At 38.3% G+C, this 25765-nt stretch overlaps 1 protein-coding gene and 1 pseudogene across 2 annotated transcripts; one reads left to right on the top strand and one right to left on the bottom strand.

Annotated features, from left to right (window-relative positions):
• The first annotated feature begins 4266 nt into the window (after positions 1-4266).
• LOC127447589 (protein-lysine methyltransferase METTL21C-like) lies at positions 4267-6961 on the top strand (annotated as a pseudogene).
• Positions 6962-8231: 1270 nt separating this feature from the next.
• LOC127447507 (transcription factor Dp-1-like) lies at positions 8232-24033 on the bottom strand. 2 transcript variants are annotated; one of them, XM_051709436.1, is made up of 13 exons: positions 23907-24000; positions 22594-22679; positions 20539-20623; positions 20226-20292; positions 19837-19940; positions 17568-17689; positions 16963-17128; positions 16600-16746; positions 16430-16498; positions 16194-16345; positions 15892-16058; positions 11321-11399; positions 8232-9465 (listed from the first exon to the last, which is right to left on the bottom strand). In XM_051709436.1, the coding sequence occupies exons 3-13, from the start codon at positions 20548-20550 to the stop codon at positions 9324-9326; spliced, it is 1227 nt and encodes a 408-aa protein (XP_051565396.1). In that variant the 5' UTR covers positions 20551-20623; positions 22594-22679; positions 23907-24000; the 3' UTR covers positions 8232-9323. The 2 variants fall into 2 exon arrangements, with proteins under 2 accessions (XP_051565396.1, XP_051565395.1); XM_051709435.1 differs by lacking the exon at positions 22594-22679 and having other exon boundaries at positions 23907-24033.
• Positions 24034-25765: the final 1732 nt, after the last annotated feature.

Below are 25765 nucleotides of genomic sequence, written 5' to 3'. Positions count from 1 at the left end.
CCTTCTGGAAAGTATGTTCATTTACTGTATATGTACTCAATACTTGGTAGGGGCTCCTTTTGCTTTAATTACTGCCTCAATTCGGCGTGGCATGGAGGTGATCAGTTTGTGGCACTGCTGAGGTGGTATGGAAGCCCAGGTTTCTTTGACAGTGGCCTTCAGCTCATCTGCATTTTTTGGTCTCTTGTTTCTCATTTTCCTCTTGACAATACCCCATAGATTCTCTATGGGGTTTAGGTCTGGTGAGTTTGCTGGCCAGTCAAGCACACCAACACCATGGTCATTTAACCAACTTTTGGTGCTTTTGGCAGTGTGGGCAGGTGCCAAATCCTGCTGGAAAATGAAATCAGCATCTTTAAAAAGCTGGTCAGCAGAAGGAAGCATGAAGTGCTCCAAAATTTCTTGGTAAATGGGTGCAGTGACTTTGGTTTTCAAAAAACACAATGGACCAACACCAGCAGATGACATTGCACCCCAAATCATCACAGACTGTGGAAACTTAACACTGGACTTCAAGCAACTTGGGCTATGAGCTTCTCCACCCTTCCTCCAGACTCTAGGACCTTGGTTTCCAAATGAAATACAAAACTTGCTCTCATCTGAAAAGAGGACTTTGGAACACTGGGCAACAGTCCAGTTCTTCTTCTCCTTAGCCCAGGTAAGACACCTCTGACGTTGTCTGTGGTTCAGGAGTGGCTTGACAAGAGGAATACGACAACTGTAGCCAAATTCCTTGACACGTCTGTGAGTGGTGGCTCTTGATGCCTTGACCCCAGCCTCAGTCCATTCCTTGTGAAGTTCACCCAACTTCTTGAATCGATTTTGCTTGACATTCATAAGGCTGCGGTTCTCTCGGTTGGTTGTGCATCTTTTTCTTTCACACTTTTTCCTTCCACTCAACTTTCTGTTAACATGCTTGGATACAGCACTCTGTGAACAGCCAGCTTCTTTGGCAATGAATGTTTGTGGCTTACCCTCCTTGTGAAGGGTGTCAATGATTGTCTTCTGGACAACTGTCAGATCAGCAGTCTTCCCCATGATTGTGTAGCCAAGTGAACCAAACTGAGAGACCATTTTGAAGGCTCAGGAAACCTTTGCAGGTGTTTTGAGTTGATTAGCTGATTGGCATGTCACCATATTCTAATTTTTTGAGATAGTGAATTGGTGGGTTTTTGTTAAATGTGAGCCAAAATCATCACAATTAAAAGAACCAAAGACTTAAACTACTTCAGTCTGTGTGCATTGAATTTATTTAATACACGAGTTTCACAATTTGAGTTGAATTACTGAAATAAATGAACTTTTCCATGACATTCTAATTTACTGAGATGCACCTGTATGTGAAAATGAATGGTCAAAAGTTCTTCAGTAGTACTAACTTTCTCAGTTCACAGAGAGAGAAGGGGGGTGCAGGTCCCCTTGAACATTTCGACATCCGAACACCCTTTGTGTGGCGTCCCTATAATGCATATTTTGCACACCCTATTTTTGTGCCACTGGGTACTGCAGACCTGGATGGAGTGCAGTAAGACCAGCATTAACTGCTTTACTAGGAGTGTTAATCAAAAGTTAAGGCTCTCCTCCAAGGTGTCTGTGCAAAAATGTAGCCATTAATCACTCTTTAGTGTTCAGTGAGATGCCTCTTTTGCAAAATGAGGAAGCATTTCAACTTTCTGAAACTTTGCACAAAATAAAGCAGCTGAACAATATTTGTCAGTCACATGCTTTCAAATTGACTTATCTGTCAGTGAGGTCATCAAAGACTCTCTTTGTGGCTCAGTTAACAAATAGGATAAACTAAGAGCAACCCTGAATTGGTCATTATACAACAAAAACAGTGTTGAACAACAGTCACCACTTTCAGTAAAGAATTATAGCACCTACTGTATATAATACTGTACAATTCACTATTGTATTATCTGTATTATTACATACCAATACTATGTTCATAAATATTTTACCAATTATGTGAGATCTCCACTAACACACAGCAAGCAAATACCTGGTCTGAGAAACCAGATATCACTGATATAGGCACGAGAGATCTATACCTGCATCATAATTTCCAGGGTAGGCCTAATTCAAGATTGGATGGTTCAGGCCCAACCTAGATGAAATAAGGTCCTAAGGTCAGTACAAGACAAGTATTTCCTCAATCTATTCATACTGTAAAAATTGTAACACTAGACTAATTTATTTTAAACAAGCAGGCCTCCAAAAACAAGCAGAGGACGTCAAGTGACGTTCACCCTATTTTGTCATTGTTTGAGACAAATTGTTCTTGAAATAACATAACGGGTAAGAAATCATATGTATAATTCAACTGAAAAAATATACGAAACAACACGGAAAGTGAAACTCATCTATTGATTATTTTCTGATTTGATGAGCCACGTTTAAAGTGAACATTGCCATCTTGTACCATATTGTTGTTGCCGCCACTGTTTTATAAAAGCAATAATCCACTCAAGGCTGTGTGTTTCAGTGGCTTAAGTGGCTCAGGGATAAGGGGCTTTTAGGCACTCTGTGAACACCCCTAATCCCTGGTAAAGCCACTGTAACGGATAGCCTCTCAAGGCTTATTGCTTTAGTATGCCAGACATCAACATGTTTTCTATGCCATCGATACAGTCTCAGGTCATTCCTGATGTCTGATTCCATTCTACCGATTAAAACTGGCAGTAAGGCCATTCTGTCCTGGCCATTAAAACTACTGCTCTTAGAAATATTCCTGCTGGCTTTTAGAACTCTCTATGCCACCATTTACCGTCTGTGCCTGTATAAGAGAGGCACGGCTCTCCAAATTTAGAGATGTTAGCTGTTATTGGACCCCAATGGCAGCTTCTAAAGTACCCACTGACCCAAATGGAGACTTTTAGCACTGGTACACAGGCCTCAGTATATCTTCCAGAGCCATACCTAGGCTGAGGGTAAAGGCATATGCCTCAATGTAGGCGTGATTCCAACACAACTGTGTATGATATATTTGGATGATAATACTGTATATTTAAAAGAAACTGGCTACCATGGCTAAAGTCTTGTCCCCTCCAATTCTCATTCCACATCCCTCTGTCTCTTTTACAAACATACTAGAGCCAGACATCAGCCATGCCGGGAGGGATAAGTCATCCCAGTGGACAGGATTTTCCTCAGAGCTGTAGAATTAAGTGGCTTTGCCACTGCTCTTACAGTCCACATGCAATTCTCTCTCTTTCACTTTTATACTTAACTGCAAGTTTAGCTCAGTGATTCCATGGGAGGAGCAGAAGGATTTGCCCCATGGATGTCGAATGTCAAGCCACAGGTGTGCTTCTGTATTTCTAAGTGTTACAAATATTTGGATTTCACTTTCATTGCTGTTTGCTCGTGAATCTGTCTCGGGGTAGAATTAATTTTGCATGGACTTTTGCTTGCTTCAGGGTGCTACTTTGATTAAATACATTTTGTAAATAAATGCATGTGAGAAATAAGGAGAAAGGAAACATTTACATTTGGAGCAAAGACTTAATTATTTGAGTCAAAGAATTAATCTAGATATGGGATAGTTATTATTGGTCAAGGAATAATTATGTTACGCACTGAAAATGTGAATCTTTCAATATAACAGTTGTTTCCAAGCAAAACAGCATCTGGACTTGCATGATGGAGATAGAGCGAGTGTCAGGTCTACATGCACAGAAAAATGGAATTGTGAAGTACCCAGAACCCGTCAAACCACCGCCAAACAAAACAGAGGAAGGCGAGGGTAAAGAAATTAGCAATACTATGGGAACAACATGACATCTTTTACAGTGGAGCCCGAAAGTCTGAGAACCCTAATCAGAATACTTCTATTTTGCATTTTTCTTATTATAAACAAAAATTTACATTATAAATTAAATTATAAGCATAACAATTTGAGTGAAAATTTCAACTTGAAAATCCTTTTGTTTGAGTTTACATTGTCATTCACTTTCAAAAACTTTACATTTTATTAGTGACCAGCGCAGAATCAATATGATGTGACTATATTTGAATATTTCTTTTTAATTTTTCTTTGTTTAAAAATATTCAAAATCCTGTTTCTTTCCAGGTTTAAAAAAAAACCTAGATTTTCAGACCCCACTGGTTTTAGCTGTAGGTTTTGGTGAATGTATGTCTTGCAAAAACTTTTGTTTGAACTGCAATAACACTGTTATTTACTGGAACACTTTTCAGAGGATCTGCAGAGTAAACACATGCAAAAGGAAGCATTGAATAGGCACAATGCCTTGGAGCCCAGTGTCTTTTATTCCCTTGTCAAGGAGAACTTTTTTTGTTGTGTCGAAATCTGTTCCCCCATGTTTCGCCTTAGGTTAGTGTCGAAGTCTGCTCCCCCTATGTTTCCCCTTAAGGTTAGTGTCGAAGTCTGCTCCCCCTATGTTTCCCCTTAAGGTTAGTGTCGAAGTCTGATCTCCCTATGTTTCTCCTTAAGGTTAGTGTCGAAGTCTGTTCCCCCTATGTTTCCCCTTAGGTTAGTGACTAAGTCGGTTCCCTCTGTTTAATGTTTAACGGTGCTGCCGATATCTGTTCCCCCTATGCTTCCCCTTAAGGTTAGTGTCAAACTCTGTTCCCCCTATGTTTAATTTCACTGTCAAAGTCTGTTCCCCCTATGTTTCCCTTTAAGGTTAGTGTCGGAGTCTGTTCCCCATGTTTCCCCTTAGGTTAGTGTTGAGGTCTATTCCCCCTATGTTTAATGTTTAACGCCGCTACGAGGAACACTATTCTAAGGAGAAACACAGGGGGAACAGACTTCGACAGAACACTGTAATCTGGCCAAGCATATGAACTGACAGAAATCTTGACTTAATTGGTTCTTGGAGTTATTTTCAGATAAAGGGAGTTTGTTTTCCTATGTACAGATTGCATGTGTATGCATGTGTGCATGCAGGCAGTGGCTCTCTGTTGGTATTTGGAGAAAAACCGGGAACAGGTTGATCTGCTGGATAAAGCAGTGCTGGAACTGGGAGCGGGAACAGGATTGGTGTCCATAGTGGCAAGTTTACTGGGTAGGTCTGTGTGAAGTTAAATGTAAAGGCTGAAAACCAACTTTTCCCACTCACAACAATAGTCCTAACTTGTGAGAACCAGTAGAAAATTATGTATTAACATCTGTTGGTGGCAGATTTAACAATCGCTAACAGTGTTTATTTTAAAGTCAACATGAAATGCTGTTTACAACAAATTTTACTTCCATAAACTCATGCATTTTCAAGTAAAATAGAACATTCAACAAGATCAAATGTAAGACAGGACTTGACATTTACCAACAGGAATTGACTGGATTGTGAAAAGTGGATGTTGCATACAAGAATGGAACCAGATGGTTGGATTGGAAGAGAAAGAGGAAAGTTGTTTTGAATCCAGGGTGTGCTGAGTGACTCCAGCCAGGTCTCCTAAGCAACCAAATTGGCCCGGTTGCTAGGGAGGGTAGAGTTGCATGGGGTAACCTCTTCGTGGTCGATATAATGTGTGGTTCTCGCTCTCGGTTGGGCGCCTGGTGAGTTGTGCGTGGATGCCGCGGAGAATAGCGCGGGCCTCCACACATGCTACATCTCCACGGTAACGCACTCAACAAGCCACGTGGTAAGATGCGTGGATTGACGGTCTCAGACACGGAGGCAACTGAGATTCATCCTCCGCCACCCGGATTGAGGCGAGTCACTACGCATAGAGAATTGGGCATTCCAAAAATTAAAAAAAAAAAAAAAGGATTACACATGTAAGCTTTTTGTTTTGTTTTTTTAATTTGGGAAAACATGCATTAAAGAATTGTTTACAAAACGACCAGGCACATGCATTAAAAAAGGAAATTGAATACATTTTGATTTAATGATGTTGACAAATAATTACTTAGACTTACTTTCACTGATGAAATGTGCGCTTACCTATAGATGGTATGATTGTCTTTCCGTCCTATGTCAAATCAAGGTGCCTGGGTCACGGCCACAGATCTGCTCGATGTGCTGATCAACTTGAATTTGAACCTTTCCCGCAATACAAGAGGCTGCTGCAGGTACACACCTCAGGTGGCGGCTCTGCCCTGGGGACAGGTTGTGAAACGCAACCTTCCCAGCTCTGACTACCGCTTCGACTTTGTGCTGTGTGCAGACGTGGTCTATAATTACAACTTTCCAGAAGATATCACCATGCTGTACTTTTGCAAGCCAGGCACCACCCTACTCTGAGCAAACAAGGTCAGGTTCAGTGTCCATATGTGGACAGCGCACACTAAAGTGTTTGTTTGGCACATATTATCACACGCTTTCCAACATTAACAGATATGATCACTTGTTTTAGCTAACATGTTATCTTTACGAGAGCTGATATAGCCTTTGTTAAGTCATGTACATTATCAGTCAAAAGTTTGAACATACTTCATTTAATCTAGGCTTCTCATGATATTAAATCCCCTTTTGACCTAAAGGCTTGTGCTTAAATGCTTGAAATTAGTTTTGTAAAAGTATGTTTTTTTTTGCAAAGCTTAATTTTGATAAGTAAGGTCCAGTTAGTGAAGTAAAAGCAGCCAAAAGCACCCATGCAGCATGGATCTCCTTCAAAACTTTTTAAAAGCATTCCAGGTTGCACCTTATGTAGTTGGTTGAGAGAATGACCAGTGTGTTGACAGCTGTCTAGACAAATGCTACTTTGAAGAAGCTAAAATATAAGATAGATTGATAAAACATTTTTGGTCACTGCATAATTTCCATACTTCCATTTGTGTTGTTTCATAGTTTTGATGTGTAAAATAGTTATAATAAAGAATGACTAGGTGTGTTCCAGCATTTAACTGTGTATAATACCTGTTGTCTGACAATTTTTCATTTTCAATAGGTGCGATTCGAGTCTGACCTGTGTTTTATTGAAAACTTTTAACACTGCAGTGCTGGAAGACATCCCGCAAGAGCAGGTAAGGATCTACCAGGCCTCAGCAAGACACTGAGTGCAACTGAGGGACTAGGAGGATAGAGAACCAACAACATATCACAAAACTTTACATGGGAGATTGTTCATTAAATAGGTCCAGCAACCCTAACACTGAATGGAAGGTGCTCCACCTGTGGGTTAGGGTGCAGAATTACATGTTATGATGTACACTTACTGCTGAGCTGTACCATTCTTAACACAGGATCCCAAATTACAAAACAGAGGATTCCATGTGTATGAATTTTGGTGAACTTTAGAAAACTCAACACTTGCATCAGAATATTTTTGTAAATGGCAAACAACCATTTACAATGTTATAATTATGCAAAATGTTTTTTTTCCTAAACTTAAACTAGTACAGCCCCTGCATTGAATAAACTGTACAAAAACAATATTTATATTATCCCAGCCTCAGGGATAGTGTAAAGAAAAGCACTGTAAGACATGTATGCATTAGGCTAGTCCTAAAGCTAAATTTGTCTAGAACAGCTAACAGCTTTGAAACAGACAAGCCCATGGGGAAGGTCACTCAAGGGATAAGGCGGCTTGTTTACAGATGTTAAAAAACAGCATTAAAAAAAATGCATGGAGGGAGAGTCCTGAAGAGGGTTTGACTCTGAATTGCACAGAAGTCTGTTGTAATGACAACATTTTTTTTAAATTACAGCATTACTAAAAATCAGTTCATACAAGTATCAAAATTGAAGTACTGGTACTCATTTTGGTCTCTAAAAATGGTATTGTGATTTCCTATCAAATAGTTAAAGTCTAATGCAACACCTGACACGAGGAACATGCCTGGAAGATTTCAGACTTGTTTACATCACTAATGAACAAATATCTCCAATATGACAAAAAAAATAAAATATATTTGTATATTTTGTATGTAGTTCAACAGGGGAATACTGCAAAGTGCAATATCTCACCAATGAAATATTTTACAGCAGCGCATAAGAAATATTACATTGACTTTTAAAATGCTAATAATTTCCATGATTTCTCCAGGAATAGAAAGCACAACTTTAACATTCCCTGATATTTTTAGGTTTTCCATGACCATGGTATAAACTGTTTATCTGATCAAGATTTCTTTTTTTTTTCTCCACAATTTTAGTCACCTCTTTACAGTTACCTAAAATGGTCATGTGGTGTGACAAATTCATTTTTTGTCCAAGTAAATCCTGTTTAAAATAGTGTTAGTTGGAGCATAGCATGCAAAACTGTGGGACACTTCTATAACATCTCATGTCACCTGCCCAAATGCGAATCTAGTCACACAAGGCAAATATATAAAATAAAGTTTATTGAAATTAGTAGTATTACATTAGTGTCGCAAATAAACACATTGAGTTTGAGTTCTTAAAACATTCTATATATTTAAATTTGAAACTTATATTAGAATACAGAAAAGATACTTTGAGGAGTCAGTACAAGGATTCAGTTTTGGAAAATTTCAAAGGGAAGTCCAGAAAAAACTAAAGCCCATTTCTTTTTAATACACAACAATCTTACACACTCCAAGGTATTACTGACGTGGAGAGGACACAAGAAACTAATCTTCAGAACATTTGATATCATGTGATTAAGAAACAAAGCATTTCTTTTTCCTATAAATGCTTTATCGTACTGAAGATTTCTCTGAAGTCCTCTGGTGTCTCTAGGTCAGGATGGCCTATGAAGCTCCAAAGCCAAAAGAGAACAAACAAACAAAACTGACTGACTTCTCAAGAGTCCTCCAAAAAGCAACACTCTGCAGAACGCCAAGGAGCCAAACACGCATGGGAGGAAATTCTACAAAAAAAGCCTGCAAGAAATCATCAGGTCAGCATACAAAAAGAGTCCACACATCCACAGACCTGCCCTGTAAGGGGCAAAAAATAGCAGCCGGCTTTGTAGGTTCTTTGATTTGTTAGTCTACAAGGCAGAAGCCATTCCGAATAATCAGAATGCAATTCAAGCCAGCACGTTCAAAAACAAACTGATCATTCAAACAAAGAGAACTATTTCACACAGAGATCACACAACATTTTCCAACAGCACACAGCTGTATGCAAGAGGGGTTTTCTTCAGGAGGGAAGGTTTCAGAGCAGATAATGTCCAGCTGGAGTGCTGCAACAGGGTGACTCCTCTAAACTTCAGCAAAGTTCTTCAGCTGAAAACTATAATTCCCAGCAGAAAAAGCACACAGCCAATGATGTGCTTGTCCTGAGCTCTGAAAGACCAGGATGAAAAAACTCATCCAATTAAAGCCTGTGTTTTTCAATGCCCTTCTCAGATAGAGAGCGAAATAAACAGAGTTGAAGAAGAGTAAAAGGAAGTGTGGTTGATCAATCCTCCTTGACATGGCAGCTGGAAGAACTTGTGCACAATGGACAGGCTTAGTCTTCGTCGTCATTTTCATCAAATTCATCATCGTCATCATCATCCTCACCCATGTAGGAGACAGGAGTCTCGACCCGAGAGCCACTGTAGTGGGAGTCATTAGAACTAGAGGCCATTGTGCCGTCAGCCCCACCGTCGCTGTCAGAGAACCAGGAAGAGAAGAAAAAAAAAGGAAGAAACACAATTTTCAGTTTTTGGTGAATTGCTCCTTTAAATCGAAAAGCTAGATCAGAAAACTAGGGATTCACTGATGTAACGGCCACCAATATTTATCAGCCAATTATTGACCAAATTGAAACCATCGGCAAACCTTTTTTAATCATGAAAACCCGATGGTTCATTTATAATTATCACAATTTGTAAAAACTCAATCCAGAAATAATGATAGCCACAGAATGTAGAAGGGTTGGCACTTGGCACTCCCAAGAACATGTAATATTTAATTTTGAATCATTCTCAAATTGAGGAGAAACTGTTGTTACAGACATGACGTGTGAAAGCGGACTTACCTATAAATGAGGTAAAATCATCCAAAACGCTTTGAAACAAGCAAACTTTGACTTCTGAGACATTAGTATGGAATCCACTAAGGCTACACAATTTACTGAGTTAAGACTAAATAGCAATATGGTCTTTCACGATTACTAAAGCTGAAAGGCTGCATTTAAAAACAGACAGCATTCAGCGATTCCGTCAGTGCTTCAGTCAGCAATGAGTAGGCAAGCAGCACCATCTAGGCATCTGGATGGCATTATCCATTATCGATTATACCACGATAGAACTTAAAAGTTGGAGGCCTGGGCAACTCAGCAAGCAAAGACGCTGACTACCACCCCTGGAGTTGTGAGTTTGTATCCAGGGCATGCTGAGTGACTCCAGCCAGGCTTCCTAAGCAACCAATTAGCTCATTTGCTAGAGTGGGTAGAGTCACGTAGGTTACCTTCTTCGTGGTCACTATAAGGTTGCAGTGAATAGCGTGAACCCCCACGTGCGATAGGTCTCTATGGCAATACGCTCAGCAAGCCACATGCTAAGATGCTCAGAAGTGGAGGTAACTGAGATCCATCCTCCGCCACCCGGATTGAGGCGAGTCACTGCGCCATCAAGAGGAATCGGAGTGCAATGGGAATGCCAAATTGGGGAGACTTAAAAGGCCGTTTTGTTCCTTTGGTTAAAACTTTTTCTTTTTCCATGATGTGGTTGACATTACAGTGAAATTGCCCAACATATGCATAATATGAATTTGTGATGTTTTATATACAGTATAAACATGTACAATGTGAGTTGTTTTAAACTACAAAATACAAAGTACAAAATAAAAATAAATTCACATCAATCATCATGCTATAATATTTAGTTATTTATAAAAAATAAAATAAAAAAAATTGTCTATTACTCTTTCATTGTGGCTCTCTTTAAAATTTCAGCCTGTCATGCTCAACAGATCCAATCCATGTTCAATGGATATTATTTATTGTTAAAACAATAAAAAGATTTTGTACCTCTCTGTACATTTTTAAAACATAATTTCTGTGCAAAACAGTGATCTGATGACAAAATAAGTTAAGTGGCAAAATATTGGTATCAGCCAATAGTATTTTGTTAAAACCGATATCGGCCAAAAATGTTCATATCGGTGCATCCCTACAGTAAACCTTTAGTTTGTAAGATATGAACTTCAAGAGAGTATAACAATGGCATTTCCCACACAATTTATTAAGAAATATCAACAATACTTCACGGAAGAGCTATATTTTGTATCACTGGAGAAGTGAAACACCTCACTGAAACATTCAGTCATACTTTCATTTCAACTCAACTAGCCTTGGAGGAAAACTACTTAGGAATGTCAAAACGACCCAGCTAACATGACCAGTGGTTGGTGCATTGTGCAGGTATGTCTGGAAATGATCAAAGTGTAACGTGATTCAATATCTACTCTCTGTACCCATTTCATTAATGAACAACCCAGATGTGTGCAATAGAAACTCACCTCCCAATATGATAGCGACCTCCATTAGCAGATGGCGCCCCTGTCATGTAGACATTACTGATAGGCCCCTGTGCCATCTCTGCATGCCAAGAAACAAAATAATGATGAAGAAAGCAAGCTTTTTACTTCGTTCTGTACACTGACAAATCTTCTGCATCCTACAACACAGCTAAAGGAATACAGAAGTACTGTACAGGGATATTAAAAGTACTGGTACTTTGGTACCAAGACAAAACTAAAATTAAAACAACAAAAAAATAAGGTAACAATACCAGTCTTTCAGCAGTACTGGTAATACCAAGTACCGACTCAATTTGTTACCCTCATAGACACTTCCATGCTTTGCTTTTGGCTGGATAACTTTAGCTGCTTTTTGTATCTTGTTCAGTATCATTAGGCCTAAATAGGGAACATTTTGCTTTCTATTTAAGTCAAGACCGCAAGGGCAAACGGCAAGTAGACTGAAGTGTTACAGCTTGTCGAATTAACCACACAATTGTTTCATGTCCCAGTGCAACTACAAACATGTGTCAATTATACTGACATTTACCCTCTGTGCAAGCCGGTGGGAAAAACACGAGGCAAAAACATGGAAGCAGCAAGTTAACCAAACTGCTGCAGTTAACAGACAGCCTTTCCCAGCCAACATATGCACAGCAATATGCTGATAAAAGGCTCCACATGCGGTTTGCATTTTTAGTTCTGCGAGTACACAGCCCAAGTGTTAAGTATACTGAGAGAAAATGCCTTCAATTCTGAAATAATTATACATTTCATAAATAAATATAAGCAATGTAATGCATGGATTCAAAAGTATTTTTAAAATTATTGTAGCATTAAATGCAGAGAAAATAAATCAGGCAAATACTGTATGCTTGCTCTTGAGTCACTTAAAAAAAAAAAACTAATAAATATTTTGTCATACTTTGATGCTCCGTGTTGAAAATAAATTTAAATTAATTAATAACTACATGCTTGCCCAACACAAAATGGGTTCCATTTGAAAACTTGGAAGCTGGACTTTACAATGCACATAGGCAATAACCAAACAGGTGGTTTTTAATTCGCTGAAAAATTAGAAAAGTTCCACTTTCAGAACTTATGAAATATTATTGTCTGTGCACCATACTGATTAAAGATTACAAGGTCAAAACATTTTCAAATATGCATGGATAAATCGTTCACAATAAGACCAGTAACTAGGGCTGGGCGATATGGCCAAAACAAATTATCACAATATTTTTTTTCATATCGTTTGATATCGATATTAATCACTATATACATTTCATACCATTAATGGGGGCGGAACTGCCTTCCAAATGTTTGTTAGACCTCAAGAACGAATTAAACATAACTTGTTTGTTTACAAGTAAAATCCAGAGTATAAAGTACACTTAGTTTAGGATTTAATCCTACATAGGTGTACGATCTCTTTTCGATGAAATTTCGCCAGTTTCATCATCTTCAGCACACATTTAACTCCACTAAAAGACTTTGTGATGCTCCACACTCCAGCAGTAGGTGGAGGTAATGCACCATAAACTGGATTGCCAACTTCCAATAAACATCACAAGAAGAGGAAATACTTTCTTGCCTGTGACAGCGCTATGGATCATAAAAAAAAAAACATTTAACTAGGCCCTCAGTGTTTCCCCTATATGATTTTTGCAGCAGTGCTGCACCACTGCTGAATTATGAGTGCCGCTGTTAGGATTTCACATGGTTAATTTAATAGTCTTGACACAACATAATGCTTGCCAACCCCAGTCAGCTGTGCGTTTTCTACACTGTGAAAGGGACCCCACCACACACACACAAACAAGTTTTTATATCATTGTGGGGACTCTCCATAGACTTCCATGTATTTTATGAATTTTATACAGATCTAATGATAATTTCTATTCCCTAACCCTACCCCTAAACCTAACCCTCACAGAAACCTTTTTGCATTTTTACATTTTCAAAAAAACATTGTTTAGTATGTTTACTAAGCCATTTCCCTCCACTGGCTGGGCCTCACAAGGTAGGTGATCTCAGGTTTTACTATCCTTGAGGACATTTGGTCACCACAATGTAGCATAAACATGTACATACACAAATGCACACACTTACTCACAGTGACGTCACCGCATAACAACACGTTTCAAACTCGCTTCATTTCAAGTGGCCCGCAAGCACATTTCCGAAACGTAGGATGGCATGAGATCGCAACGTTTCACTGAACAATCAGTTAGTGCTTTCCTTGTGAATATTAATGAGCCTTCTTCTATTATCTGTATGATTTGGAGCACATTTTGCTTGCTTCAAAAGCGGAATGAAACAGCGCTACATGGATCAATCATGTATTAAGCAGCACGAGGGCAGAGCAGGTGCAGTAATTTGCGGACTGGTCTCAAACGCAAAGACTATTTTAAATGCGCTTGTGAACCAGTGAGATGTGCGGTGGGGATTGCGAAATCCGTTTGAATGCGATACAGAATTGTCTGTTGCAAAACTCTTATGGTTCGGTGATGAAACTAGTTTAAAACAAACAGCCCCCACATTCTAAACGGCACTGACAAAGAAAACAGGAGAAAACATAAATTAGAAGGCTTTTCAATTCTGAAATCACAACACTTACAAAACTTTACCATGGATTTACTGCAGTAACACTAACTGTACTGTATTACCTATGGTAGTTGTGGCAGAAAAACTTTCTACATGTGTTTACACTGCTGTTTTTCATTACAAAAATGCCATAGTTCTTTATATAGAACCCATAGTTACTAACCATGGTAGTGAGGAGCCATGCATGGTTTTACCTATGGTTACCATGAACTATTTCAAATGTTAAAACTATGGATACTATGGAAGAACTATGGTGCATTTTCATAATTATGGACCGAGCTATCAGTTTTCCATCTGTGTAAAATCTGTACTCTTGTAATGCTCTTAATGTCGGAAAATGTAAGTTGTTTTGTTTTCCTTCAGAAATTCCAAGACATGACTGTAGTTTAATTAGTAGGAGCTTGATAAAAGGAATATGTAAAGAAGACCCACCTTATTCACACTTATTATTGACTTATTCAGTCAGAATATTTCAATTTAGCCATATAAAAATTAGGTGTTAATTGTTTTCCACAGATGGTACTGTTGTTAATATCATAATTTTCATCTGCATCCCAACCTCATAATCAATGCTGTACTGTCAAATGTGCATTTCAATGCACATAACATGTAATATTATTTGCATGGGTGCTACCAAAGCAAGTGCCACATTTTCAAAGGGCCCTTTGAGGGCACAAATAAACCCTGATGTGACCCAGGCTGAAATTGAGTTTGACGTCCCTGTTTTAATCTATTATTTGACCAACACACGTTAACACAGGTCCGGCGTTGCAGGCTTGTGGACGCACGCACAACAGCACCGCTGCTGAAAAAAATCCTAGGGGAAACACTGCAAGCATTTAACTAGATGCTGTGTTCAGTCAATAGCTGTATTGCATTGTCAGTGTTGTCTTGTTTGGTACCCAACAATATCATATTAGCTGGATAGCTAGCGACAACTGAGCCTCATTGAAAAATCTGAATACGGTTTCCATGAGAGCAGGGCTGCCTGCTAATAACAGGCTGATTTCATGACTGTGATTCAGTTAGCTAGTTGTGTGTTTAACTTTGCCAATCTGCTTGTGTTTTTAGCGACACAAACCTGATCAAATCGTAGTCGTTCTAATGTAGAACATAGGCTAAATATAAAACATTTCTTACGTTTAACATTGCTATTGAAAATAATTTTTTCCCGATAAATATCAATATCTTTTTATCACTCAGCACTACCAGTAACATGAATAAACAAAATAAATAGGGTCAGTTTTGATTTAATGCCAACTTTTGGCTTTTATTTTGGAGGAACATTCCAGGAAGAACTTTGAACTGCGCTAAAAACAGAAGCGCTTCACGAGCCATGTGCACTATGAGTGTATATCAACAACAAAGCGCTCATTCATTAAAGTGCACTGCACATGCAGACGATACATTTACTTATTAAACATATCCTTTGCGATCCACAAAACTATTTTATGGCGAGACTTTGAATATAATTATAAGAGACTTTGAATATAATGCACAAGTCATATGGACTACTTTAATGGTGCTTTTATGCTTCTTTAATGTCATTTTCATCCTTTTTTTCTCTCTCTTTCAACCAAAAATAGCAATTTATGCCATTTTAGCTGAAAATTTTTAACTGCCAATATTTCGGTGCATCCCAAACATATCGTATTGATTCAGAAGACATGGATTAAACCACTCAAGCCATATGGATTACTTTTATGCTGCCTTTAAGTCCTTTTTGGAGCTTGAGAGTTTTGGACCTCACTGACTTGCATTGAATAGATATAAACATCATACACCTATGAAAATATATTTGTTTGTGTTCCATAAGTGAAAGTCATACAAGTTTAAGAGTATAAGGGTGAGTAAATGATGAGAATTATTTTTGGGTAAACTATTCCTTTAACCTCTGAGCTCATGGCAAGTATGTCTAGAGTGGTTGCTAAAATGTTGCTATGGTGATTTTGTATTGCATTAACCTGTGACATAGGGCTCCAGTACTTTGGGCACCAAGCTCCTGGCAGTCTTCAGGTCCTCAGCAGAGCACTTGCCCACTTCCAGACCACAGGCCATGCCCATGCGCTTCAATACCTCGATGTCATCGTGAATTTCAAACATACTGTCAAAGTTGAAGAGGTACTCAAACCTGTCCAGAAATAGAGGACAGGCAATCAGAAAATAAGTGTAAAGTGGGGAGCAGGCTGACTATCAAAGCCTATAGCCATATAACCAAGCCTAAAGCCAGTGAAGAGTTTCATTCATGGTTTGGCTTTGATCATACTTGTCATTAGAGATGCTGCAGTCAATGACTGTTTTCTTGCTGGTGTTGACGATGATAAATGGCAGGTGAATTACTGAGTTGGCAGGTGGAGGCCTTTTATTCTGTTGTTCTCTCTGGCGGTTCCTCTGTACAAGGTTCTTAAAGGCAATTTGCTGCAGTCGAAACAATGCATTAACTTACAAAACACTTCAAAAACATTCTAAAACTATTCTTACAAAACAAAGGACAATTCTTACCTGTAAAATTAGTTCTTGGAGTTGTGACTGTTTTTGTTTGATTCTCTCCAAACGTCTTTGCCTCTCCACCTTAAATAAAGTATGCACTCAGTTTAAATTGAAGCATCACTAAAATCCTTGGTCTAAACCATCTCCAAACAATCACTGAAATACAGGACCAGAACACCCACCTCTAGGTTCTGGCACTCCTGAGCAGAATTGGTGGGCAGGCCAATCCATTTGATCTCCTTTTTCTCTTTGGAGATGATGTTCATGGCCATCAGCACATTGAGTGCATCGTACACACGCCGTCGAATGTTCTTCTGGTCATACACATGCTGAAAAGGGACAAACATGACAATTAAAGCACTAACCATTCTACTATATACATGAGCCTTTTCAAAGCAAATGCATACATTTGGAAAAATATTTTTGATCTACAAGTTCAGGTTGGAGAACAATGGTATGCAACGATGGAAAGAAGTTTAAAGAGTTGCACTTCTGCATTAATTACAAAGCTCTGGATCAATGTCTGGCCAGAGCAAGAGGCTTACCGCATCATTAGGGGATATGAGATTATCACCAGAGCTGAACTCAGCTACAAGTTCATCTGCAACCTCATTGTAGGTTGTGACACCCTTCCGCTGGACCTTCTCACAAACCTTCATGGAGAAATGCCTGAGGCCTTTCCCGTTCTTCTCCCCCTTCTTACACCTCTTTCTGAAGAAAAGGAGAACCAATACCAAATTATTGCACAATATTTAACATATTACAATTGTTCTGATACAACAAAAATGCACTGCTGCTGTTTTGTAGGCATTTCCTAAAGTACTATAGTTGTAACAAGGTACAGTGATGATAACAAATGTAATATAATGGTACGAAACAATTACCTATTCATGTACCATGCTATTTGCACTCCAAGGTACTTGCCAAAAAACATGGTAAAACTAACAACATTTATATGTTAGTATTTTCAAGACATACTTATGAAAGCTTAAAGTCCAATTCTAGAGTTAATTTTGAGAAAGAAAAAAAAACACCAAAAGCATGCAAGGAAAGCACAGCAAAAGCAATTGATTCCACCTGAATCTATTTTTGAAAGAGACCCAAATGTCTCATTACAGGTTGTAAAGTAGTCTGCTGAAGTCAGGCTTACCCTGTGGACCATGGAGAGGCTTCTGATGGTTGACTCGGGGTGATAAACTGAGAGCTGGGTGTGTGCGGGCTGTTCATTAGGATCACATTGGAGCCACTGGGCCTCTGAGGTGTGCTTATGAGCTGTGATAGAGACATGCTGTGTTTTAGAATATGGATGTGCATGAGTAATTGATTAACCGAGTACTCATTCAGCTTTAAATATTCTATTAGTAAAAACACTACTCAAATGTTGCAATTTTATTATCATTTGTGCCTTTGCCTGCCGTGGGTACCAATAGATCTGCTTCTCTTATCTAAATTTTGCTGTTACAACTCAATGTATTGGTTACTGCTGTGGATGTATGACATTGTTAAATGAATAGTTTACCCAAAGTAAATTGTCATAATTTAAAGTAGGGCTGAGAGATTTAACGCATTAATTTCTGACGCATGTAATTATATGTCATAATCAATAGGAGCGGATTTACTGTACGGAGAATGTTGACTTTACCAACAAGCAGTGAGCCAGGTGTGGGAGAGACATGGGCAAGCTGTCATATCTCTTCGCATCACCTGAAAACGCTTAATAACTCTATCATCTGAACCCAGCGCGTGAACGATAGACTGAACGGCAGCCAGAGAAAATAAGAGTTTTGAGATTTTAAACTTCAGCAAATTAAACTTTAGCATTCAATTTGTTTTATATCTGTATGTAAAGCGTCTAATAATGCATTAGCAATGCTTAAATTTCTCTTGCCAATAAAGCTTGATATGAATTTAATCTGCCAATTTGATGCATGTTTTTTATGGCATGAATACATATATTTGTTTCCAAGATTTATACCTGTAAAAATACCTTTATCCGCAAAACACTGAATATTTTAACGTTTATATTTAAAAAAATTAAATAAAATGATGACTAAACAATTTCTTGCGAGTTCTTTGACAATGTATTAAGTAAATATATTTATGATTATATTTTAATGTTTGTTTTTATGTACCATGATTAATCGTGATTAATCACCGAAAACTGAGCGATTAATTAGTTAAGTGATATTTTTCATGGAAAGGTATGAATTATTTTTTACTACTCCCTGAAAGATATTACTGAAATAATTGTTGTGAGATCTCTCACATGTCTTTGTGACAGCTCTAGACTCTGTAAACAGCAAACAAAAAATGTGTCTACAGACAATGACGCTATCTGCCTGTCAATCATTTTGCGCATTCTCATAGTATTGTAGTTGCAGCAAAATATTGAGGCATAATGCCATTTTTATGCCATGTTGCTCATAATAGTTGTCAGTTGAGAGCGCTAAATTGCTGTTCTTTTTGACAACCGTTTCTGCTCACGTCAGTCTCAAAGTTCATTTGGTATCTTTGAAATGCAGGATTTTGGAAAGAGGGGGCGTGCCTAATCCAACGGCTCAGCTTGTTGAAATTCTAGAACGGCTAAAATCTTTTACAGCACCTTTAAGACGACTTGGAATGCATGTTTTTATGTGCGAGTGCAAATGGTTTTGTCATTTTTTTTTTTATCTAGATGTTGTTTATACATAGTACTACATTTTTCATAAACAGGTTCAAGAAAAACAGATTCAAAGGATGAAGGTTGACCTTAAATTGTTAAGAGTCCTCAACTACAAAATTATTCTAAAAGCCCTTCCCTAGTTTAGAAGACAAAACAGCAGACAGCAAGAAAGTAAATGATGCTAATGATATTAAACAGATCTTTCAAATCATTCAATTTCCTTCCACAGAAAACTTCCAGCTTTGTCAGGTGACAGACACTGTGTTTTTAATATTTCGATTTCAAGGAAGGTGAGCATATTCTACAAGGAAAAATGCAAGCTATAGTGTACCAACTTAAATCCACTTTGTTATTTTCAGTCAGCCTTCATTTTCTTTTAGTAATACAGTTTTTACAAAACCAATTTAAACCACATTCAAACTTAAATCTCGCTTAAGGAAATCTGTTTCAACTGTCAGATTCAAATTTAAGTAGTTTTAAGCAGTATTTAAATCACAGACAGCTTTGTAAATAACGCATTTTCTGTTTCTACTACTGTAGTAAATTATTAGTAAATATTTAAAAAACAAGTCCTTACATTTCAGAAATTGTATGTACACAATTTATAATTAATTAATTCAATCATTAATATGTTTTATGTATATATTGGTGTTATATCCTCCATCAGCCGACCTGCTCTCTACATATCATATAAGCCATCGAAAATCCTTGTTGGTCAACAACTATTCAACATGTTCACCATCCGTGCAATACCTACCATATGTGGTGCTATGTTCACGTTGGAATGGCCCAGTGTTTTTGGCAACAGCTGTTTTCCGACTGCCACTGACTGTGGATGCACCGTTACTAAAGACAACACACCTGCAGGAGTAGTATTAAGAGAATTCAGAACTATATCACAAGGTCAAGCAGGTGCATTGTAAATCATTAGTGAAAGATCAAACATCCTTGAGCATTGCTAATCTCTCCACATATACAGCTGCTGATGCTGTGCAATTGCTATGATGGCAGAAACCTTGCAAATTGTATTTAATTCATTTTATAATAAGCTATACCATGCGACGACAACACACAAACAAAGCCCACATTAATTTAGATGACTGGTCAATTGTCTAACAGTTCAGAAACTCCAAATGCTTCTCTTACCTTTGCCAGGGCTCAAGTTCTGATCAATGAAAACCTTCAGCTCCCCATTGGCCTCAATCAGACCAGCCTGTGGAGAACAGCATGACCATCAACTCAGTTATTTACACTCTATTTTCAGTCAATTACATCTAATAAATGTACGTTATGTGTCCACTGGTGCATGGTAGGTGAAGTGAAGCAGGCGTTTTCAATTCATTCCAATGAGAATCTAGCCTGCAAGCGTGGTGCTCGGCTTCCATAGGAATGAACTGAAACGCCTGCTCAGCTCCAAACAAAATGCTCCACTGGACATGTACGGTCAGAGAATACTCACATCTTTGGCCATGATCCCTGGGGCTGAGGAGTAGATGCTTGGTCTAGCTGAAAAACCTGAGCCAAAATTCCACAACAAATAGTTTCTGCAACAGAAACGAAAATGGGTTTGGCACAAAAGCAGGGATGCTTTTAGACTGTAACCAAGGTTACAACACAAATCTTTGTTCCATATAGATAAACTGACCAAGAAAAGTTTCATTTGCAGCAACCACCAGAGGCCTCACTACACTTTCCAAAGGATGCAATGACAGATTTGAAACAAGTGGTTTTGGGAGGTTTTGCATCAAGGCCAGAAGCTCCCAGAGTTCAGAATGCTTTGGCTGGTCTCTATAGTTGGATTAAGGTTTACCATCATGTCTTTCCCTTATCCCCCGACAAGCAGTATGGGACCAGACGCTATTAAAAATGGCAAGTGTTTAAAATCATGCAAAAGAAACACGTTTTACTGATGCACATTACAAACAGTGCAAATTTTTATTTTGGTTGGGTGTCTGAAAACCTAGTAAGTTGCCCAGGCAATATTTTTTGCGTATCATTGGCAGTTGATTCTTACAATACCTTTCAAGGAAATGTCCCAATCAAATTTGACTCAAATCAAAAGAAACACATAAGAAATTATATTTTGCATACAGAAAATGAAACCTAATTTTAAGGGCGTTAAGATTTTTTATATTTTCAAGACAGTTACGCATGTTTTCACTTCAAATTCTCATTAATGCAAAGCGAAAAAAGGTCAATATGGTCAACATGATACTCATTTCTGCAATGTAAAAAAATTATCTATTATTTAAATTGTAAAGCAAATACATAAATGTAGTACTCCTTTTGTACCAGTGGCGTAGCCACGGGTGTGCAAATGCCCCCCAAAACGTCAGCTTGCACACCTAAATGAACTGAGTTTTTTTTTTTTTTTACTATAAATCTCCACTTTCACATTCTACATTAGTTTTTGGCAATTCATATTCTTCATGCATATCACCACCTACTGGGCAGGGAGGAGAATTCATAGTAAGAAAGGACTTAATATTGATCTGTTTTTCACCCACACTCTTCATATTGCTACTGAGGACATGGATTTAACCACTGGAGTCGTATGCATTACTTTTATGTCCTTTTTGGACCTTCAAAGTTCTGGCCACCATTCACTTGCATTATATGGACCTACAGAGCTGAGAAATCCTTCTAAAAATCTGCTTGTGTTCAGCAGAAGAAAGTAAGTTATAAACATCTGGGATGGCATGAGGGTGAGAAAATTATGAGCGAATTTTCGTTTTTGGGAGAACTATCCCTTTAAGCGTCATGAAAATGTCACAAAGCAACAACAAAAAAAAAAAAAAAAAAAAAAAACCTTAACGTTCCTTAATGTAGGCTTCATTTTCTTTATGCAAAATACAATTTCATATTGTCTTTCTATTGATTTAGGGTTAGGACATTTTCTTAACATGTTTTGTATTGCTGTCTAACTGGGCAGCTCACTAGGTTTTGAGTCACAGACACTGTTGATGAAAACGAGGCCCGCCGATTTGCTTCTAGCACTCAACCAGCTTATATTACCAGACAAAGAGTTGGTTCTTTCCATCTCTTACACACAAAATGTCCCACACATGCATTTAAAAACAGTGTGCAATCCTCTAAAAAACGAAGATATGCAACAGTTCCTTTCGTTTTAAGTGACTTTTTTCTGCAAAAGCAAACGGCCCTTAATTACAATATTAATCCTAGATCAACTTCCCAAGTTCTTATAAGCATGTAAACATTTAAAGCAGAACGATCCGGTTGGATCGGTTTTATTAGTTTATGGCGGGACTTTATTTTTGCAAGAATAATGCACACAATCGGACCTGTGTGTACTAGAATAAAGCGTGTTAGCCCAGTTAGCTAGCTGCCTTTCAAACACGTTTTGTAGCTAAACCCTAAAATGCGATCAAAACGCGCCCGTTCTGTTTCAATGAGACCAGATCGAGTCTCGTGCATGTGCACGCATCGTTTTGCGAATGGATCAGACTTAATGGCCATTTGTAAATGAAGTGGGTAAACTTTCCTCTGAACTTACAGTCTTGAAGCCCTTCTTTAGGTGCTGTTTTGTTGGCATAGCCAGTTAGCAGGAGGACAGAGGAAGAGGAGGTCTGAACCCCATATCTCAAACAGGAAACAAAGACAAATCAAATAATTTCAAGAATAAAAATCCATGTGCAATGAGTGATCATGATGCTTCTTTACTGAGCGTGCACTTAGGAGCTGTTTGGTTGTAAGTTCATGGCACATTCATAAAACCCAAAATGGATGCGGATGTATTAAGCATGCAGATAATGCATGGCAGCTGTGATGAAAATATCATATTTGACTTCAAGCAGGGATTTAAAATGATCCATATCTTTGATCACGAGTCTCTGCACTTCAAATTAAATGAAGTAAAACGTAACACGATATATGAAAACGGACCTCGTTCTACATAGTAACACAGCTGACAGTAACAACACTATTCTGCGTGAGAACAGAATCTTTAACTTCATTACAACTTAGCTTTTATTTATACGGCTGAAAATAGTTCAAAAGGGGAGAATAAATGTGTACTAACTGAACCGAACTAATAAAACAAGTAGAAATGGTTTTGGTTTAATGCCTGGCAGCCATTTTACATGGAAGCTAAAGCAAAGCAACATGCAGTGATGCTTTACTAGCCTGCTAGCTCAAGTGACAGCTCCTAGTTATAACTAGATATTTTCTCATTCATAAACTATTTACGGTTATGGCATATTAACAACGGCCTTTTAATTTAGCAAAGTATTTGAAGTATTTTTAGGGAGAAATGGACTAAAGCTGTTTAAAGCTAGCAAACCGGCGAGCTCGTGAGCTAACTTCCACTCAAAACGAGGTCATATCAAGAGCTTCAAAATGACCAATCTGGAATCTACATTAAATAAACGATTATTTACTACATGTCCCAGTATTACATAGCATCGTGTCGGGCTTTTGCGTGCATTAGTCAACAATCCTTAAAGATCAGTGAGGATTTACCATCACACTGCACTGACAGAAGCACTTGACATAGGTTAGCTTGCTAGCTAACCAAGCCATTTGGGACAGTCAATTTGAGTCTTTCACACAAATTACAATTAATCTGGAATGATGGCAAACGGGCAAACAATTATAGATTACAGATCTATAATCATATGCAGATCCACGTTGAGGTTATTGTCCAGTCTGCTGGTAAAAATACTAAAAACCTTTGTCAAAATATCTCTGCAGTTACAATCGCAAATGAATGGCAGTTCTTTTATGTATTAATGAATTATAGATAAGGAAAATATCAGCCTATGTGGTCTGAATAATCTGTGGTCTGAAAACCCCCCTGGTCTCACTCACAGTAGATTGCATCCGCGTCCTGGCGTTCGCCTTCAACTGTCTATAGCAAAATCAATAGGAGCTCAGACAGTCGAAATTGCTCCCTCTCTGGTTCTGTCAAACTGAGCTTGGCGGTGTCTACGCCACGAGAAATCCGATTGGACAGCAATGAGGATGACGTAGTAGAAGCATAGGGAGGAAGGCACGCCCATATTAAAATATGATTGGACGGTGCTGTACGATGCGTCAGGTCAAGATTTTCTCATTGGTTAATTTCACTGGATCCCTCCCGCAATATGTGTGGGGGCGGGGCGTGCGTAGGAATGGATGTAAATTATAAACTGGAAAACATTCGAATAAAGGCATATTCAAAATATGCCTACAAAAATCAAACAACTTTTTATCAAAACGGTCAAAGACTTTTTATATCAATTATATTCGCTATTAGCAACATTCAAAAGTTTAGTAACCACTCATGAAAGGCTTTCAGTGCCTAATAAACACTGCAATGACTTACCAAGTATCAGATTTGCACATAAATTATGAGTGATGTACATATTTGCAGGAAAAACAGAGGGGTTTGTGAAACGAAAACAGCTTAAAATAGACAAAAGTAAATAAAACATTGAACTTAAAGTGGATCAGTTGGGGGAAGAAAAATGTCAGCCACTGAGGTTAAGATTCTGAAAGTGAAAATTGACTGTACAAGTTGAAATGTGTCATGGCTCAGTTAATGAATCACTTTGAAAAGCAGGTTACTTGAGCTACAACCATGTGTGAAAGATGTGCAGAACTGAATTATAGGTATATCAAATAATACAGAAAGTCTGCAAAGTAAGTAATGTGAAACACTTAAAGTAGATCAGTTGGGAGATGAAATTTAAAAATGCAATTAATGTCATACAGTGAGGTTAAAGGAACATTCCGGGTTTGATAGAAATTAAGCTCAACTGACAGCATTTGTGACATAATACTGATTACAACAAAAATTAATTTTGACTTGCCCCTCCTTTTCTGTAAAAAAAGCAAAAATCTGGGTTCCAGTGAGCAGCGTTGGATATAATTCAATTACAAAGTAATTAGTTACTGTAATCTAATTACTTTTTAGTTAAAAAAAGTAGTTTAATGCATTACATTTTACATTCTTGTTATAAGATTGCAGTTATTGAGTTTCAGTTAATTCAATTACTTTTAAGTACATTATAGGGTTATACTTATTTGTAACATACTATTTATGCAGTAGCTCAGTGGGTAGCACTGTCCTCTCATTTCAGGAAGGTCCCCAGTTCAAGTCCTGGCTCACCCAGGGCCCTTCTGTGTGGAGTTTGCATGTTCTCCCCGAATTTGCATGGGTTTCCTCTGGGTGCTCTGGTTTCCCCCACTGTCCCAAAACATGCAGGTTAAATGGATTGGAAACTCTAAAATTGTCTGTAGCTAAGAATGTGAATGTGTATGTCTGTGTGTGTGATGGACTGGCCACATCCAGGGTGTTTCTCTGCCTTTGGCCCAAGACAGCTGGGATAGCCTCCAGCACTACCCGTGACCCTACATAGGACAAACAGCTATAGAAGATGGATGAATGGACATGAGTTATGTGAAGGAGAGTGTATGCTGAGTGAGTGTGTAACAATGAACCAGGTACAAATTTTGAATTTGTTGAGCAGAAAAGTGTTTTAGAAAGTAACTTAGTGGTAAAAGACACTGGCTACCACCCCTGGAGTTCACTAGTTCACTAGTTCAAATCCCAGGGCATGCTGAGTGACTCCAGCCAGGTCTCCTAAGCAACCAAATTGGCCCAGTTGCTAGGGAGGGTAGTCACATGGGGTAACCTCCTCATGGTTGCTATAATGTGGTTCATTTTCAGTGGGACACATGGTGAG

This window comes from Myxocyprinus asiaticus, chromosome 10 (assembly GCF_019703515.2).
Source record: "Myxocyprinus asiaticus isolate MX2 ecotype Aquarium Trade chromosome 10, UBuf_Myxa_2, whole genome shotgun sequence".
Lineage (NCBI taxonomy): Eukaryota > Metazoa > Chordata > Actinopteri > Cypriniformes > Catostomidae > Myxocyprinus > Myxocyprinus asiaticus.
This window is presented reverse-complemented; position numbering and strand designations above follow the sequence as displayed.

Coding starts and splice junctions, on each gene's coding strand:
- LOC127447507 (XM_051709435.1), bottom strand. Junction 16,346..16,429: donor TCCAAGAACTAATTTTACAG/GTAAGAATTGTC, acceptor TTTCGACTGCAG/CAAATTGCCTTTAAGAACCT. Junction 11,400..15,891: donor ACTGGAGCCCTATGTCACAG/GTTAATGCAATA, acceptor CTTGGCATGCAG/AGATGGCACAGGGGCCTATC.